Raw genomic sequence first — 17,501 nt, forward strand, 5'->3', positions numbered from 1 at the left:
AGGAAATGCTAAAATATGCTACATCAGGAGCAGAAAATACAAATAAATTTTTCAATCTTTATTTGAATGACCACATCCCACCTTAAGCAGTACAGTTAAATTGCTTCTCATTTCTAAGCAAAAGCGGACCCTGTTTTGAATATTCAATTGTTGCTGTCTCTATTTTTAACTTGCGGTTATACATGAGCTTATTTCTTGGGAAATTGTTTTCTTGACATCACAGTCAAGTTACAATGCCTTATGGACCACAGCACACAAAAAATGCTGTTTTAAACAAAGAGGGGCCATAAACTTTCTGACAAACCTTGTATGCAATTGCTAAGGATGAAAACACTCAGCATTTTTTCTTACTAACAGCCTTTAAAAACATCTATATTGTGGCAACAAGTTTGGATTTATGTAAGCAGTGACAGTGAGACTAAAGAACACCTTGGGCAGACAAAATGCATTCTTTTCACTTTTCAGGAAAAAAAGGAGTGCCAAAACACTGTATATATAAGATGTAGTATATTACTTATACTGCCATTATTTTCAACTGAACTGTAAGGCTATACATGCTAATCTTTTGCTTCCTCAGTCCTTAAGACTCCAAGTTTGCTACTGCTGCTGTCACTTGAAATACTATCAGAGATCTAGGATCTCAGTCACTCATTGAAGGAAGTGTTTTGGAAGTTTCCAACTCACTTACCTGGCAGGGACATTCTTCATTGAGTGAAGCTGAACAAGTGAGTGGGGAACTGGAAACTCTTTCTGCCCCAAGAACTTTACATTCCCCACTGGTCTTTCCTATATAGCAATTCTCCATGCTAGTGTTGAACCAAATTCAAGGAAGGGGAATGACGCTATTTTTACATAGAAATATGCATCCTTCTAAGTTTCAGCTTCACATTTCTCTGAAGAATGGCTCATGTGACTTAATTCTACAGGCAGCTGAGAGTAAAATCTTTTCTGTTATGCTTCATTGTGAATGACAACATTTATAATATCTCTGTAAGATGTAATTTTTTCATGTCAATAGAAATTTGATATTCATAATCTAAGCAATAACTATCCTTTGTAAATGTCCTTGTTTTTGGCTGCCACTCTTATTATGGTTGTTTCAATTCACCATCTTCAGCCTGTAGAGAAAAGAAATGCAGCTATTTATTCCAATGAAAAGAGAAGAAAAGAGATGTTTGTTTTATGGAAAAAATGGAAAAAGCTGGAAGGGTTAATACAATTAGCCTAGTGCTTGAGGCCTTTCCTATCTTCAAATTTATTTCTAGTGTTTTGAAAAAAAAACAAAAATGTATTTGCTTCAAAGAGGGGGAAGTTCTATCTCTTTCATATAAAATTTCATTTATTTGCTATACTTTTATCTGTTTAGTTGTGGAGGGTGGACTGTGTAGCTTCCTCTTTGAATAGATTCTTCACTGAAAATAATTTACATGGTTGGAGAAAGGCAACTGTCTTTCATTTATACACTCTTACTAAAAGGCATGGCATCACATTTTCTGTATGTGTATAAGTAGCCATGAGTACAGAATATGGGATAGGGAGTGAGAGGGGATTTCCTTTCAGCTGCTATTGAACAGCTGACCTAAAGCCTGAGGACTCTAAGTTGATATTTTTAGAATTATACATGTGCATACTCATTATCCAGCTCCTAAGATATATCTGCTACACATTATTTGCAAGCATGCCTAACTCCTGCTTTTCTATTTTATTCATTACCAATAGTTATTGGAAAAGTTATTGGAAAGCAGACTTTTACTCCCATTCAGCGTACCTGTGCAAAATAAAAGCCATTTCAATCCAGCATACACGACAGGCAAGTGGTCAGGAAATGGCTTTCTGCAGATCTACAGCAGGAGATCCCACAGTCAGACGGGTTTTCCATACTCCTGTGTCTCCCCAGCAGGCAGCTTCCTGGGATGCTGTCACAACAGGTTTGGTCCTTCTGGTCCTCTGTTGTTTTTTTCTTTATTAGAAAAGGAGAAGCTGTAAAAGAAGCACAAAATTGATACAGTTTACACAGAGAGAGGAAAAAAAATTGGGTCTTTCATTCATCATAGAGATTGCTGTGCTGACATTCACTGGGAGTTTAAAAAGGCAAGATACCCATTCACATCTCTGAGATTAACTACATGTCTGGATGCTTCTCTGACACCAATCCTTCCTTTTCTCCTCTGACTGTATCCCAAGTGGCAGATGAAATGCAAATTTACCAGAGATATGAGAAAAAGTATCTCAGGGTGACTTTCATAATTCTCCTCCAGGCCACACTGATAGGTCCACAGGAAATGGCAGCCACCTCTTCTAGGAGATGGCTAAATAGGTCCCTTTCCATAGCAGAGTTAACCATCTATAAATATGAAACAAGTGCAATAATTAATAAAACCATGCTGTCAAAATGCATTGTGTGCAATCCACAAATAGGATGTTTACACTTAGTACCTTTAGCTGAAAGCACAAGAACTTTGTTACTAAAAGGTGTTGCTCCCAAGGTCTTCTCCACGCTCTAGCTTGGTAGGATAAATGGGAAGTGGAGATGCTGGAAATCATTAAAACTCCTGCAAACTGCTTTCTTCCTCTGGGAAGAGCCAACATCATATGCAGACTCAGGATCAACCTCCAAATTTTACTTCTCCTGTGCATAGTGATTTCCCTTGATCACAACAAAGAATCTGTCCCCAAAACCTTACTTCCTTGGCTCTTCCTCTCATGTGAGCCACCTTCAGCAAGCACATATCTGGTCACTAATTGGTCCCTTTGGTGGGCTTTAAAGTGGCAAGAAAGGCCATTATGTGGGAGATTCACCCACCACAACACTTCCTCTGCCTCTCCTGATTCTGACTTGCTCCCAGTGCTCTTACTGCTTTTGACCTTCTTTTTCTGTATGTAGTCACTTGTTGTTCATTGCCATGACTATACATTTTGGTCTCCTGAGAGAATGTAACTGGACAGCGTGGTGCTGTGTGTCATGTCTCATCCACACAGCACACTCAGGAAAATTCATCTGAATTATCCTATCAAGAGGATTAGTTGAACCACATTAAAAGCCTAGCATAAATGCAACCTAAATTTGGTTCAGTTTAATACGTTGCAGAAACAAACTAAGCAAAATTAAATTAGGCCATGTTTTTGTTGGGTTATTTTAAATATGTGTTTTCACAAGGCTGTAATATTGTTTACCTAAGGGAACCATCAGCTTGTACCTTTGTTAGTCTGCACAGGCAAATCCTTATGATCCAGGAATTAGTACCCAAGACAATTTTTCTATGCATGCAAGTTCAGGATCAGGGAAGGTTGCTTGATGAAAAAAATCTAATCAGCCAAAGTACTGCTTTCAATTTTCCATTTGAATACGGCTCCCTGGACCCTCAGTTACACTGTATGAGGACTGAATTCCCAAATTCTACATGCCTGTCTTTGACCTCCACCTTCTAAGACAAGCTTCTCCTGGAAAAAGTTGCATATCAAAACAAATAATCTTCATAAAGGAGGGGAGAAAGGTGGCATAAAACTAAAGTGGAATGCAGCCAGAAAGTAAACACAGGTAAAAGACATACACTGTCATTTCAGTGGGAAGCAAAACCAAGAGTAATAACCCTCTCTGTGTTATTTCAGTTAGACTGAACTAACCAGAGGGTACAATGTGGTGAAGGAAGAGAGAGAAAATAGAGAAGGGTCCATGGAGAGGGGGGATGGCTTTTACTTTTAAAGTTAAGAAATATAATCATCTATGGAAAACCTGGGGTGGCCTGCAGAGAGTTCCAAGAAGAAACATGCAGGAAGCCAGTCTCGAGACACTCACCAAAATGAAAGAAAAAAAAACAAAACAAAACCCAAAAAACCCCAAAAACCAGGAAAACAAAATACCTCAACTGAGATCAGAATCTCTAATGCACTCGAGAGCAACAATGTCAACCTGCAAGTTTATTACAGACAAGAACAAGTCCCCACTGGTGCAAAACATCTTTTCCAGTGACAAAGTCATCAAAAGCCAGAAGCATCCATTCTTGTGATCCCAATGGTTTTTGGAGAGAAGGTGCTGGGCTGCAGGGGGAGCTGTGCACCCATCGTTTCGGAGCAGCAGCTGATGAAGGGAATTCGCTCCTCCAAACGACAGTGACATCTCAGAGGAGTGCTCCTATAGCAGCAGCAATAGGCACAGACACCATAGGGCTCAGTGGAACCATATTGCTGGTTACATTTCTGGCTGCATTTGTTCTCTTGGTTTTCCAGCAGCTTTCTGAGTGCTACCCTGAAAGTGTGCTCCCAGACATTACAGTTTTGTCTCATCTGCACATCATGTCTAATTTGAACTGTAGTACTTCCACTCTCATTTAGCACAAAAAACCTATCCTTCTTCCAAGGTGAAGTGCCAAGCACTGAAAAAAACCACATGGTTTTAAAAACTCATTAACTGAGGATCACACCTTCTTCCAAATTGCAATGAAAGGCCTCCAACAACACAAAGAATGCCGAAATGAATAACTATTTAATTTACCATCAGTATCAAGGAAACAAAATGTCTATAAAATGTTTTATGGCAAATCACATCAAAAGAAATTTAAATTTATAGTTGTATGGCCAACATACAACTGGTAAATAATGTTACAACAGGAATGCACCAATAATACTTGCATTTGGAAACTGAAAAAGTTTTACAGTGACCTATGAGATTGTAGAACATGCAGTGTGTCTGCTAACTCTGTCAATTGAAATTTATGTTTCATTTAAACGAAAAAGGAGCAGAGAAACCAGCTTAAAAAATGCACTATGTATTCCATTTAACAGGTAACTAGGCAGACTGGATGTATTTGATTCATACATTCTGGTACAAATATGCTTTTCCTGCAATATGCAAGGAACGTAAGGTAGAATGTAAGGCATAGGAAGAATAGGAACAGGAGGTGGAAATAATTGTTGTGGTCATTCCTACCTAAGCTTACGGTGATTTATGACTTGGATATATTCACCTAAAGACTGACTTGTTAGCAGTGGAGAGTATTTCAAGTGATCAGCTCTACAGACACAAAGTTAACACAAAAATGCCTGGATATGGCACTGATGAAAACTAATATAAAAACCTGGCTGCAACAACATTCATCAGAGTGAGGAGTCTTGACAAGACCTCTGAAATCCCCTGCTTCAACTGAGAAAAAAACCCCTTGCTCTTTCCTGTGCTGTGCTAAAGAATAAAACCAGGAGATTGACCACATATTTTCAGCTAGACAAGAAACCTAATAATTTAGGCATTTTGTGACAATCTGCTTTGAGTCAGGCCTAATAGAAGCCTGAAAGGAATCTTGTTATTATACCAGGAAAAACATATAAGTAAATACCCTAGAAACATTATTAATGGAGTAGAAGAGGCATTACAGCTGGACAGGCTTTGAAAGCTTATTTGTCAAGGTTTCTGTCTTGCCCAGTTGCTATTTAATGTCACTTGGCAAAACTCTGTTTTGACCAGAGATCACAGAAGACTAATTTACTGACCATTTTCCCCTGCTTTTTCTCAAAAGCAATTTTCCATATTAGCTTAGTCCCAGTACTGTTAAAATCATTCGTTGAGAGAATCAACAATGGAGAACATGTAAAGAAACTATTTATTAAACATATATATAAATCATCATGAGCAGATCAAGCAGTTTTAAGAAGGAATTAGCAGTGCAAACATATGACATTCAAATTTAAATGAGAACATGGAGGTAACTTTTTAATATGCTTTACATGTGTGTGGTAAAGGGAATGTACAGGGACAAAGAAACATAAATATTCCTTCACATCCATCAAGGAGTACTTCCGAGAGGCTAATGATTAAAAATCTCTGAGAGCATCTCAGTCTCAAATTTGGTTGTTTTGTGAAACTGTTGTCTCTTTGGCTTGTACATACTTGGGCATATTGGTCATTGTGGTATAGAACTGCAAAAACCAAATCTTGCTTCTGCTTCAAAGACAGATGGAGAAACTACTTTGGTTTCTTAACTATTAGCCTTGAAACACCATCGTTATCGTGCCTGGAGTTTGGGTAAGAAGAACCACATCCCAAGAGCAAAATTCAGATTTTGTACATTCTTATTAACTGAGGGCAACAAGAACACAAGTTGGTGCTATATGTTGCTTCTTTGAAAGATAATTCTTTTGAATAAGATTTCCAATAGTTTCCAGCAATAGAGTATTAAAGTAGCATATGCAGCATACATGCAGTAGGAATTGATCAATGCTGCTCTGATGAGCAGCAAAAGGGCATATTCTTATATACTACCAGAAACTGCCGGGAAAATCAGCAGAAAAAGAAAGTATTGACTTATCAGACTACTTCTTTCTTTGTTCCTACTTCCCAGGTATTTCAAAAGCCACAGAAAAAATATATATGTAAGAGAAAAAAAAGTTTTAGTTAGCTTAAGTCTTGACACTTTTTTTTTTTGTTTTACATGTAGACCATGCATTTCTACCAAGAATCCCAGACATTTTCAGGACAAGCTTTTGGTGCAACAGTCAAGAAAGCTCAGAGCCTCATGGCTAATTTACCACTGAGGTTGTTGAAGTGCCTTACAGAGACTGCTCTTTTAGTACCCATTCCTCATTTAGTATCCCGTTCCTTGCCATACTGCTGTTTACTGTCTTGGCAGGTGCTCTGCAGGTGCTGCTGCTCGACATCAGGAAACAAATATCCTCCCTTCTGTGTTCCAAATAAAGAAACTGTAGCCTATGAGACACAGAAAGAGATTCTGCTTGGCTACTGAGGAAACAAGGAATGCTATAATGGTACCCTAGTTAATACACAGGGAGAGAAAAAGAGCAATAGAGCACTGAAAAACAACAACAACAACAAAAAAAAAGAGTCCATGCATCTGATACATGTCTGATAAATGATTGCTTTCCCACAAGACGGGTGGGAACAACACCTTAACTGAGTGTGTAATGGCCCTTCCCAGAGACAGGGCCAATCTGTCTGACTGATGACACTGCACCCAGAAATGAAGGGGCATTCTCCTTGGGCCATGGAGCAATAAAGTCTCTGCGCTAGAGTTACTGCCGCTATTAAGAAGAGGTGCAGGGCATTAATTATATTCACAGGAGAAACAGAAGTAAGGCTGTGGCGTAGCAGTATAATAGTATTGAGACTGTCATTTTCCCAGTCCAAACTCCTCTAATTAAGTCCCAGCTGAGGTCTCCTGCTCAGGTCTATAGTCTTGATTTCAAGGGAGACAGGAAAATAAATAAATAGACAAATACATAAATGGAAACATTTTAGTTTCTATAGTAAGGAAGGACAGATATTTGGAGGCATTTATGGGTATTTTGGTTTGAAGAGGTTGGTAGATTGTTTTTACTTTGTAATTGTCTGCTGTCCTATTTTGAAATTAATTGACCACATTCACTCCATAGAACCTAACTAACTGACCTTGAAGTCCACCAGGACTTGAGAGATCTTAGGCTTAGTAATCACCTTATAACACTAGATCTGCCAAAAAAATGAGAGCATAGGAAAAATCCCACCATAACCTTGCTCTACAACTCCATGTACTAAGGATATCTAATATTCAACACTATTACACTATTACAACACTATTACTATAACACTATTACAACCCACTCCTGGCACCGAATTTAGCATCAAGGCATCTTGCATGACTATTTTATTTCCAATTCCCAGAGTGGTGTATGTAAACTTGGTGACTAATTCTGCACATCTTGTGCTGTTTTTCTTTCTTTTTTTTCTTTTTTTTTTTAATGGTGAAAGTGCTCTACAACTTTCTGTTGCTTGATACTTTTAAACTTTATTCCATGTTTAAAAAAAAGAAAAACAAGCTCCAAAGGCAAATTTGGGAATTTTTTTATTTTTTTTTCTAAATCAACATAATCAGTGACATTTCAAACTAAGAGTTTTATACCAGCTTCTGTTTACTTTGCTTCACAAGGACCCTGTTAGGAAATCCACTCCTCCTTATTCTTCAATTTACCGACAGACTACTTGGAAATAGAAAAGAAACAAAATTACAGAGGTGAGCATAAGTGAAAAGGAAGAAATCACAAATTTTGGAGAGAAAAAAAACTCCCTTTTCTTTCTAATATTTTCATTTTCACTTCTAATTTCTTGATCAGAGTCCATTCATGAGTTTACCTCACAGTGTACTTCCTTTTTAAATTTAAACTAGTTTTCTTATAGGTTTATATATTTAATTCTCTTGGTGTTGCTGAAGAAATCATTAGTCAGTGGTTTATACAATTGTAATTTCATTTTCCCAGGTTATTAAAAACTAATAGCATGCCATTTAATTAGACTAGATGATGAGAATCCACTTAGAAGTTAGAAATAGACTTACAAACTGCCTATCTTCTTCCTTACTGCCAAGCAAGACTTTATAATAAATCATTATTCCTTTTAAATTAATTTAGTAATTACAAAGGACTTCATTCTTCATTATATTCACCACAGCTATACATATTTCCATAAGTTATCTCATTTATTTGTACCAAGAGTACTATTAAATATAGCATTAATTTATCAGAGCAGGGTACAGAAAGAAGCCCTTAGAGGATATTATTGGTAATGGTCTGAAACAAAGCTTTTTGCTTATCCAAAGAATGAAGCTCTGCAAGAACCTTCAGTATTAACTCTCACACCACAGCATGGCAATGCCATAGAGTGCTAAGGGAACAAGGCACAAGGCAAAAGAGTGATTCCTTGGCCATATCCTTTCCAAGTGCAGCTCCTGGGCTGAGACTTGAACCAAGATGACAATTACTGTAACCTGCAGCATAGACCTCTTTCCCTAAGGAAATGAACCAAGACCTCCAATTTATTTCACATAGCCTGTTTAAGAATCATTGGATAATAATGGCCTTCAGTCACTGCCAACCCATGGTGAATTTAAAACAGTGACTTGGAGGGGAAATGCCCTATGTCATAACTCCCTAGGCACATGATCCCCTCTATCAGGCCATTTATTAGGCAACTTGGCACTGGCACCACATTTATTTACACCATAATATTTCATGCTATATAGTCTGAGGTTAATAAAGTCTCATTAACAGCTCCTTTATGGACTACTCTTTTATGGGCAATCACCATAAAGCTCTCCAATATTTCATTTTACATCAATGGCAAAGAACCTTATTTTCCCCCATCCAATTTTAAAGACCCTACAGCAACACAAAAGTGGGAAAAAAAAGGGGGGAGAAAAAAACGTAACAGGAAAATAGTTATCTGTGGTGCAGTGAGAAGAAGGCAAAGAAAAATGTGTCTAACAGGCAAATATGTTTTCCCTGTGTGCCAGACTATATATTCTGTTGGTAAATCCAATACTTCAAGAAGAAACCTGGATAAGGATGACAATGATTTTTAGTTGTCTCTTTCCTGCAAAATTCTCATTGACATGGCCTGAACTGGAATTTCACCTCATAACCTGTGCAGTTTTCTGGAGTCCTTCGAACTTCTGAAAGCTGAACAGCCTTTCTCTCAAGGTCTTAGACACAGTCACAAGAGCTTCTCTGTCTTGGTGCTTTCTTGTTTGAATTCTGAATATCACTAAAAATTGTTGATGCTTTCTAAAAGTATCTAAGGTGTTTATCTTTTGTAGAATATATGAGCTTCTTAGAATTCTTCAGTATTTGGATTTGATAGATGTATAACTTCCTTCTTAACCTGCTCAGTACCAGAACAGCTCTGATATATCCATAAAAGAAAATAAACTAATAATATATTTATTTAAACTAATAATAACTATAAACTAATATATCAGCTGAAGAGACTTCTTAAAACGTGTATGAAAAAGAAACACATTGGAGCTTTTAAAGGTAATAAGATAGTCACAGCTGAAGGAGTGTGCCAGAAGGTTGTAGCAGGAATAAGATGCATTTACCTTTCATGTAGAGGAAGAAGAACAGCACACTCAGCAGACCCTGTGAGTCAGGACAACCTTTGCCTCATTGCATATGTCATTCTGAAATAAATACATAATGTCTATTCACCAAAGAAATCACAGTCCAAATAAAGGAAGCACAAAGAAGCAATGAGAAAGAAAATTATTTGTCCAAGATCAATGTGAAATCTTCTGGCTTCTATTCTACACCAAACCTAGAGAAGGGGTCAGGTCTAGTCTGATATTCTTCCATATGGTCATTCCTTCCTGCTTCTCCCCTACCCCAAAAATTACTGCTCATGTGAACATGGAATTTAAGGGGTTGGGACACAACAGGTAGATATCACACTGTTTGAAGAAAAGCAAACCATACCAGTCGATGCTTTCTGTAATTCTCAAGTGGGATCAAAGAATTATAAAATGTTTGTTCCCCTCAATTTTATGCTTATGTACGGCCAAACACAATTTATGCTTTATTTCCTAAAAAAATAGAAAGTTTTCACTGAAAAGTGAGTTATGAGTGGAAAGATTACATATTACTTCAGAGAGAAGGGAGATGAACTTGACACAAAACAGTCACACATGAGGAAAGAGAGATGGATGTCAGAGCCTGTGAACACCATATACTCTGATGTAAAGCACATATTTGAGATTTCTGCCATATGCAGGTATTTACAAAGTCAGAACTTGCAAACAGTGACAGAGTTCATAGGATTATAAATACTAAAAGAGAAAGATAAAAATAATTGTTTCTCAAATAGCATCAACTATTCTATTAATATCTAACGTGCATAATTTTCAGTGGGGGATCAATGGGATCACACAGTGAAATTTAAACATTTGCTTAAATTCTTGATCAAAAGAGATGGGATTATTTATATATGAAACTGAAAATTCTTATTTACTGTAGTCTCTCATGCAGATTGTTTTATGTTTGTAAATTTTATATGAATAAAAATACCACTGTATATTGACACTGATCTCTATTATAAGAATTTTAGGAACACAAATCTAGATGAGACCATTCTCCCTGCCAACATAGCACCTGTATGACTGTTTACTGCAGTCCAACCTACATTCCTTCTATCAAGTATCTAATTTGTGAAATCACAGTGATGGAACAACAGTTTATGCTGAGAGCTTCAGTCTTTATGCTTCTTCTGGTGGGGTTTTTTGTCTTCTTTTTTATTTTATTTGGGTTTTCTTTAAACTCATATTTAAAAATCATCTAGATGGGAAGTGCATTTGATTTTTGTTCTGTGAATGACAAGACTAGGTATGAACCAGGCATGTGGAACTACTTCACTTTTAAAAAGAATATTTTCAAAAGTTTTACTAATGATTATGACTATCCATGTGCTTCCTTTTTTTGGATGTTCTTCCCCCTTTATTCATGGCTTCCAGTCTTCTAATAACTGTTTTGAAACAGGTATTACATGAGAACTATCCAACTCCTTGTGCACTAGGATGTTGAATAACTCAACTGCAGTCATAGAAATTTCAGTGCTAGATGACTGAAGGCAGAGGCTCAGATTATGAGGCATAAGACAGACATAGGAGTGTTGCCCAGGCCTGGGAAAGACAGACATTAAAAACAGATATGCTTAGCAATATCACTTTAAAGAGTACAGAATGTAGGTCAAAATATTAGAACTACATTTCCATAATGCAATGTCTATATTTTGGCACTCAGGAGCCTATATTTAATTTAGTATTCAGCTATGCCTGTAACTGCATCTAGATATTGATCTATCAATCTGTAGTATTTAACATCGTACACAAACAAAATTTCATTTCTTCACACACCTGTCGTCCATTATTCAGTACTAACATGTCCAAAAGTCAAACGTTCATCAGGTTTTTAAAGATGATTTTGTAATAACAACTCATTTTCATTTTGTTTTTATTATTTATGAGAGGGCTTAGACCTCCTGAGCAGCCATAAACTGTTAACACACAGACTAACACAACATGAGAGAGAGAAAACAACCCCAGCCACAAACAAACTCAGCACACAAACAGGCAGGCCTCATTTTCCAAGTCTATTGCATTAAAGTATCTGCAAAAAAAAAAAGAAATAGGAAAACAAGAGTGGTGGCTTTTGCATGCTCTAATTCTAATCACTGAGAAGGAAAAAAGACTGCGGGTAAGTAGAGGCGGAAAGAGAAAGGAAGGGGTAAAACCAAAAGCATTCCAAAACCAAGCACTAAACAGAAAGACAAGAAACTCACAGGTGAGAGAAACCAAGAAACCTTCAAGACAAAGGCAAAAAATACATGCAAAAGATTACAAGAATGGCCAACCCCCTACCCCCCCAAACTAGTAATGCTTTGCACTCATCTTAGGATCTTGAGAATCACTTATAGCAGTCTAAAGAGAGCAAAAGCAGAGACATAACACATCTACCAAGAAGCTGAAGGTGTTGACATTTATTTCATCAAAAGAAGTTTTTAAAAGCAGAATAATGAATTATAATCATTTAGAGTCAAGAAAAATTAGAGAGAAATAAAAAAGCACCAATAGCTCTGACATGTCTGTTGGTAGTAGGAGTAACCAATTAAATTAAATATATGAAAATACATATACAGGTGAAAAAAACTCCCCAAAAATCTCAGCATCCATTTTCCAACTGAATTCAATCTATAAGACAAGTAGAAAAGTTGAAGTTGCATTTGATATGCTCTCCATTTAAATTTATGCGCCACAATCAATGTTACATATATTTTCCACACTTGATTCTTGTTCATTCATGCTATACTGGCAAGAGAATTTTCAAGGACAGTAAGACAAGAAATAACTTCAAAGACAAAAGCTTCAGGATTTTTGAACAGATTATTATTAACTAATTGTATTCATCATTATCTCCCTTCTAAGGTAGTTCCAGGCAGCTCCACTTGTAAACAATTATTGAAGATATGCAAGGCCAAACAGAAAAAAATGAAAAAAACCCCCATCCATTAGATATAACAGCTTTAAAAAATAAAAGAAACAGCATGGAATTTCCACTGAAGCCTAGAGAGGGTCACAGCAGAAGAGGCAGAAAACCCTACCCATGTAACTGCATTTCTCAGATAGTGCTGAAATCTAAAGGATCTGCAAATCACCAGCAGGAAATCAAAAAAACAAGGGTATGGACTGCCCATAATGTCCAGGTTACTGTCATTCTTCTAGCACATGAGCTACACCTCTAAATACTAGATGAAATAAGGAAAAAGTCACAAGAGCACATGAAAAACCCATAACATTCTGATACACCTAAACGTATCTGTAGTTCCCACATTGTTACCCAGTGAAGGCCTGTGTGCTCACAGAGCTACTAAGGGCTACAGTTTTTACAAACTTTTTGCTTACTTCAAATTTTTGTTTTGTGGAGAATAGATGTCTTCTTCGTAGAATAAAATAGATGAGGGATGGGAGAGGAAAAGAAAGTGAATACATTTTTCAGTGTTTGGATTCCCAACAAGCAATAAAAAAATAATACTGTATATCAAATGCTCCTTTCCATCTCCCTCCATTTTGCCCTCTCAGTACACATCCTTTCCATATTCCCAGCCTGAATAAATAAGAAAATGGGTATCCCATCCTCACTGCTCAACAGTAAAGCAAAACAGGAAATGGGAGGAAGAATTAAAAAACTATGCATATGCAATTGAGTGAAAACATACTCTGGCAATGCTTTGAAATGATTATGAGCAAGGCAGCACAAATCTGGAAACATTAGCTCAGGTTCAGAGCTGTGCTCCTATGTGCTGCCTCTCACCACATTCGCGTTTGTCTTGCACTGTTTATTCTTGCTCCAGTTCTTTGGAAAGGGATTATCCAAGGTAGTTACTTGCAATAGCAGGGGTTTAGACTCAGTGACCCAGAAGGTCCTTTAGTCTGAAGCCTTTTTGAGTTGTCTAATTCCCACCCCAGCCATACCCCATAAGCTGCAGCTTTCCAAGTAATAGCACAATCGACCTTTGCCTTATGTACAACAACATCCTTTATTGAAAGCAGAAATGTTTTTCTGTATCCTAGCACTAAGTTGTACCACAGAACTGAGAATTCTCTTTGCACACTAGCAAAAAGAGGCAACACTAGCATCCAAATAAGGAGTTTTATCTATAAAATCTTTTATTTTAGACTATTAGGGTTGGGTTTAAGTTGTGTTTTAACCATAAACATGGGAGAAGCTTTCCCAGATGGTGAATGTAAAACGTGCCGTAAATTTTAATGAAGCAAATAAGTCACTAATAACCATAATGCCAACACTGCTGCGTTTTTGGTAGATGTTAATAAAGCAAAATTAAAAAAAGAGCATGCAGCATTCAAATAAGTGCTTAAAAAGCCCAATATAATTTGCTAATTCAGCTATTCACACTTTGATTGCACAGCCCCTGGTCATCTGCTCAAGTACAGCTGCTTCATGTAAAAACAAATAAAAAAAATAAAAAAAAAGTTTTATTGTCCACCAGATGTCCCAGCTTGTAATACTTGCTGCTATAATTCAGGTCACCCAAGGTTCAAGCACATTTAGAAATCAATTGTTCTTGGATGGTCAACCTTGTGACAGTGGTCAAGGCACTTCGGTCCTGGGTTTATCCTGCCAAGAAGTGAGGGAGCACTTCTGTATTGAAAGAATCTTCGTGTTATGGATATCACAGGCACCCCAAACAGATAATTACTACTACAGCTTAGGGAAAGAGCTGGAAAGGGCTGGAGTGGCAAGAATTCAAGCAGCATATTCCCAGCTTTATAAGGCCATTGAAAACCCATTAACAGGGCCCTACCAGATTTATTTTCTTTACTGAAAATGAATTTATTATTATTAAATAAACACATAAAAGCACAAGGCACAACAACCACTACTGCTGTGCACCAGTGCTCTCACTGCTCTTGATGGGAACTAGACGATCCATGTAGTGCAGCCAGTATTTCTCCCCAAATCAAATGTAAAAATCAATGGAGCAGAATTATCAGCTGGAGCTAAAACATCTTGCACCAAGGGTGTCTGCTGCTGTGCTGCACAAAGCAGGTTTGAAATCAGCAGGCAGTGTTTTGCTTATGGATTTCACAGGGCTGACAACTAAGGAAAGGCTGGACTGGAGGAAAAGAGAGCTTGTTTCTGCAAACGCCTCCTCTTCCAGAGCAGGGAAAGGGCATCAGTGAATGGCAAGAATCTGAGCAGAGCCAGGGACTCCTGCCAGAGCCATGCTGAAGGCACAGCTGTAGCATACAGATGACAACACCGGATCCCCACCAGAGTGAACTGAGAAGGCTGATGATTTTAGACAAGATTGAACCACACTACGCCTTTACTTCACAAGATGAAAAAACCTGAAACATCCCAAACATGTCAAGATGTTTCAGAGTAATCTTTCATTAAGCAGGACCTGTGCAGCCTGTCTTAGCAACAGATGCATCCATTTGTCTCCTTGTCTGATGATTTACAAGAAGCAATATCTTGACAGGAATCTTTCATGAGAAATATTGTTATGCTATACCTAATTTACATGGTGCTGCAAAAGACACGAAAAGTTACACTTTCGTTAGGCATCTACCTCTCACTGTACCGTTCCTCTCAGCCCCTGAATTTTTGCAACTCTATGCAGTCAACACCAGCCTCTGGTACTTGAATGTGCATTTCAATTAATAAAACAATTACTTGATTGAAAACTTTCCCTCTTGAGCTTTACCACTGTTAGCCTCAAAATAGAGACAAGTACAGGAAAGAGAGGATTACTCAGCTACTCACTAATTTCACATGAATATGAAAGTCCCTTCTGTCCTAGTAGACTGAATTTTGGAAGAGCTGTTAATGTCTGTGAAAGGGCTTTACCTCTCAGCTTGTACAGATTTAAACCATCAGTATACTTGCTTTTCAAAGCCTGCCTTTCTCACTTCTTCTCAGAGTTCATGAGTGTCTCCTTGCCCGTTTTTCTCCCTCAGCACTTATTTGCTTCTCATCCCCACAGCTGAGCAGCCATGATGCCCATGCAAGCCAGTTTATCAGAGTTTCCTCTGCTCCTCATTTTATCACCCAATGGATAACCACAATCAAATTATTTGAGTGCCCTTCAAAACCTCAGTCCTCCTTACAGTTTGTCAGCTGCCACTGACTAAGAAAAGCCACTATGTCTTTTATTTTCCTCCATCTGTTTTGAAAATTTACTCCCAGTAGCCAACTGCTGTCTCTGTACCCTTGGTGAGGCACTAAATAGCCAAGAATAGAGCCAAGAGCAGCCTGGAGGAGATGGAGCAATGGCTGGCTCAGTGACTTGGCTAGACTGAAGACAAGGATGCAGTGCTGCTGGTATAGGAGCTACACAAGGAGCCTCATGTCTGCGGGGCCCTCTGCTATCCTGTACAAGGGGAACAGAAGAGCAATACAGCTGGAGAAAAACTGGGTCCCAGCCTCAGGCTCCCTGTGACTTTGGGTCAGCCACTTCATCAGCTTTAACAGCCGCTTTCTGACACATCAAAGCAGCAGAAATATTGTTCAGAAATGCAGTGAGCTTACATCTATCCAAAAGAGTGTGGAACAGACTCAGGGAGAGCAAAATGCAGCAGCTTCAAACAGTTAAAGGGATTAGGCTTGAAGATGTTGGATCAAATTTTAATCATGTCAGAAGAAATCCACCTACATGCCCAGGGAGCAAAATATCTAGCCCAAGAGATTGCTGCTGCAAATGCACATCCTTGCCTTTTCCACACAGTTCAGGCAGGACTTGGTCTGTGCATGCACAGAGGCTTCTCAGCTGCCTGCCCAGCACTCACGCAGTGGCTCCCAGATAATTACCCATTCCCTGCTCTCCACCTGGGTTAGCTGCAATTGGAAAGCTATCTTTTCATTCCTTCTATCACAGATCCCCAAAAGCTGGGACAATGTTGGAAGGATTAAATAAAATTTAACAGGGGAAAAAAAAAGAGGGGGCAGATATGGGAGGGAACAGAGGGATGAGAGGACATACTCGTCCTCAGTGGAGCCAGGATGCAAAAGGAGTGAGCAGGTGTGTCCCAACTATTTACTCTGCTGCCACATTCTGTGGAGGGCCCAGTACCAGGCTTTTCATCCTGGAGTGATGCTGGCAGCGTGCAGCCCCTGTGGAGACAAAGGGAAGCCTGATCTCCTCCGTGCCAAGACGGCAGCCCCGGCACCGGGGTGGCCTGGAAACCCGCCCCAGCTGCAGTCACTCTGCCTTCGTTGGCAGGCAGCACCACGGCACCAAGTGCCACTCCTGGCCATTGTACAGGCTCATACAGACCAATCCTCTTAGAGGTTATCCTGATGAATTAGCAGCTACTGGATTAGATGGGCTGCGGACAGGCTGCAGCTGAAAGCTAACTGAAATTACCCCTTATGCCTCTGTTTCTAAGCATCAGATTCAGTTTCCACCTATCAAACAATTTTTCTCTCTTTTTAACCATTGGCTCTGTTGCAGACCCATTGACTTGAACAACAGTTTTGCTTGATGAACTACAAAATTTGATTCTATCTTTTTAAGACTCAGTGTCACTTTTAGGCTACTGTTAGCTCTTGGTTTCATTGCCAGGCAGACAACTACAGGTATTTTTCAAGCTGCAAGGACTAGAGTCCAGAGATTATATAACTAACAAAATGTGACCCACATCTAATGATTCAGAAAGCAAATGTAAGAAAAC

General features: G+C 38.5%; 1 protein-coding gene across 15 annotated transcripts in view; it reads right to left on the reverse strand.

Annotated features, from left to right (window-relative positions):
* The window catches only part of LOC147655747 (uncharacterized), a 140,330-nt gene that overhangs the window by 38,419 nt on the left and 84,410 nt on the right, over window positions 1–17,501 (reverse strand). For 6 of the 15 annotated variants that reach the window (XR_015274094.1, XR_015274092.1, XR_015274100.1 and 3 more), the window contains 4 exons: window positions 9,858–9,938; window positions 2,208–2,344; window positions 1,769–1,980; window positions 38–1,118 (listed from right to left, as the gene is read on the reverse strand). Coding sequence is in view for 2 of the 15 variants with exons in the window: in XM_086842778.1 (XP_086698904.1) it covers window positions 1,920–1,980; window positions 2,208–2,344 (198 nt within the window). In the remaining 13 variants the exon portion in view is untranslated. Of the gene's footprint in view, window positions 1–37; window positions 1,119–1,768; window positions 1,981–2,207; window positions 2,345–2,436; window positions 3,822–9,857; window positions 9,939–17,501 lie in introns of those variants that run through there. The other 9 variants (XR_015274099.1, XR_015274107.1, XM_086842778.1 and 6 more) reach the window with 4 other exon arrangements.

The sequence above is a fragment of the Cyanistes caeruleus genome, chromosome 1 (genome assembly GCF_971803275.1).
Source record: "Cyanistes caeruleus chromosome 1, bCyaCae1.hap1.1, whole genome shotgun sequence".
Taxonomy (NCBI): Eukaryota; Metazoa; Chordata; class Aves; order Passeriformes; family Paridae; genus Cyanistes; species Cyanistes caeruleus.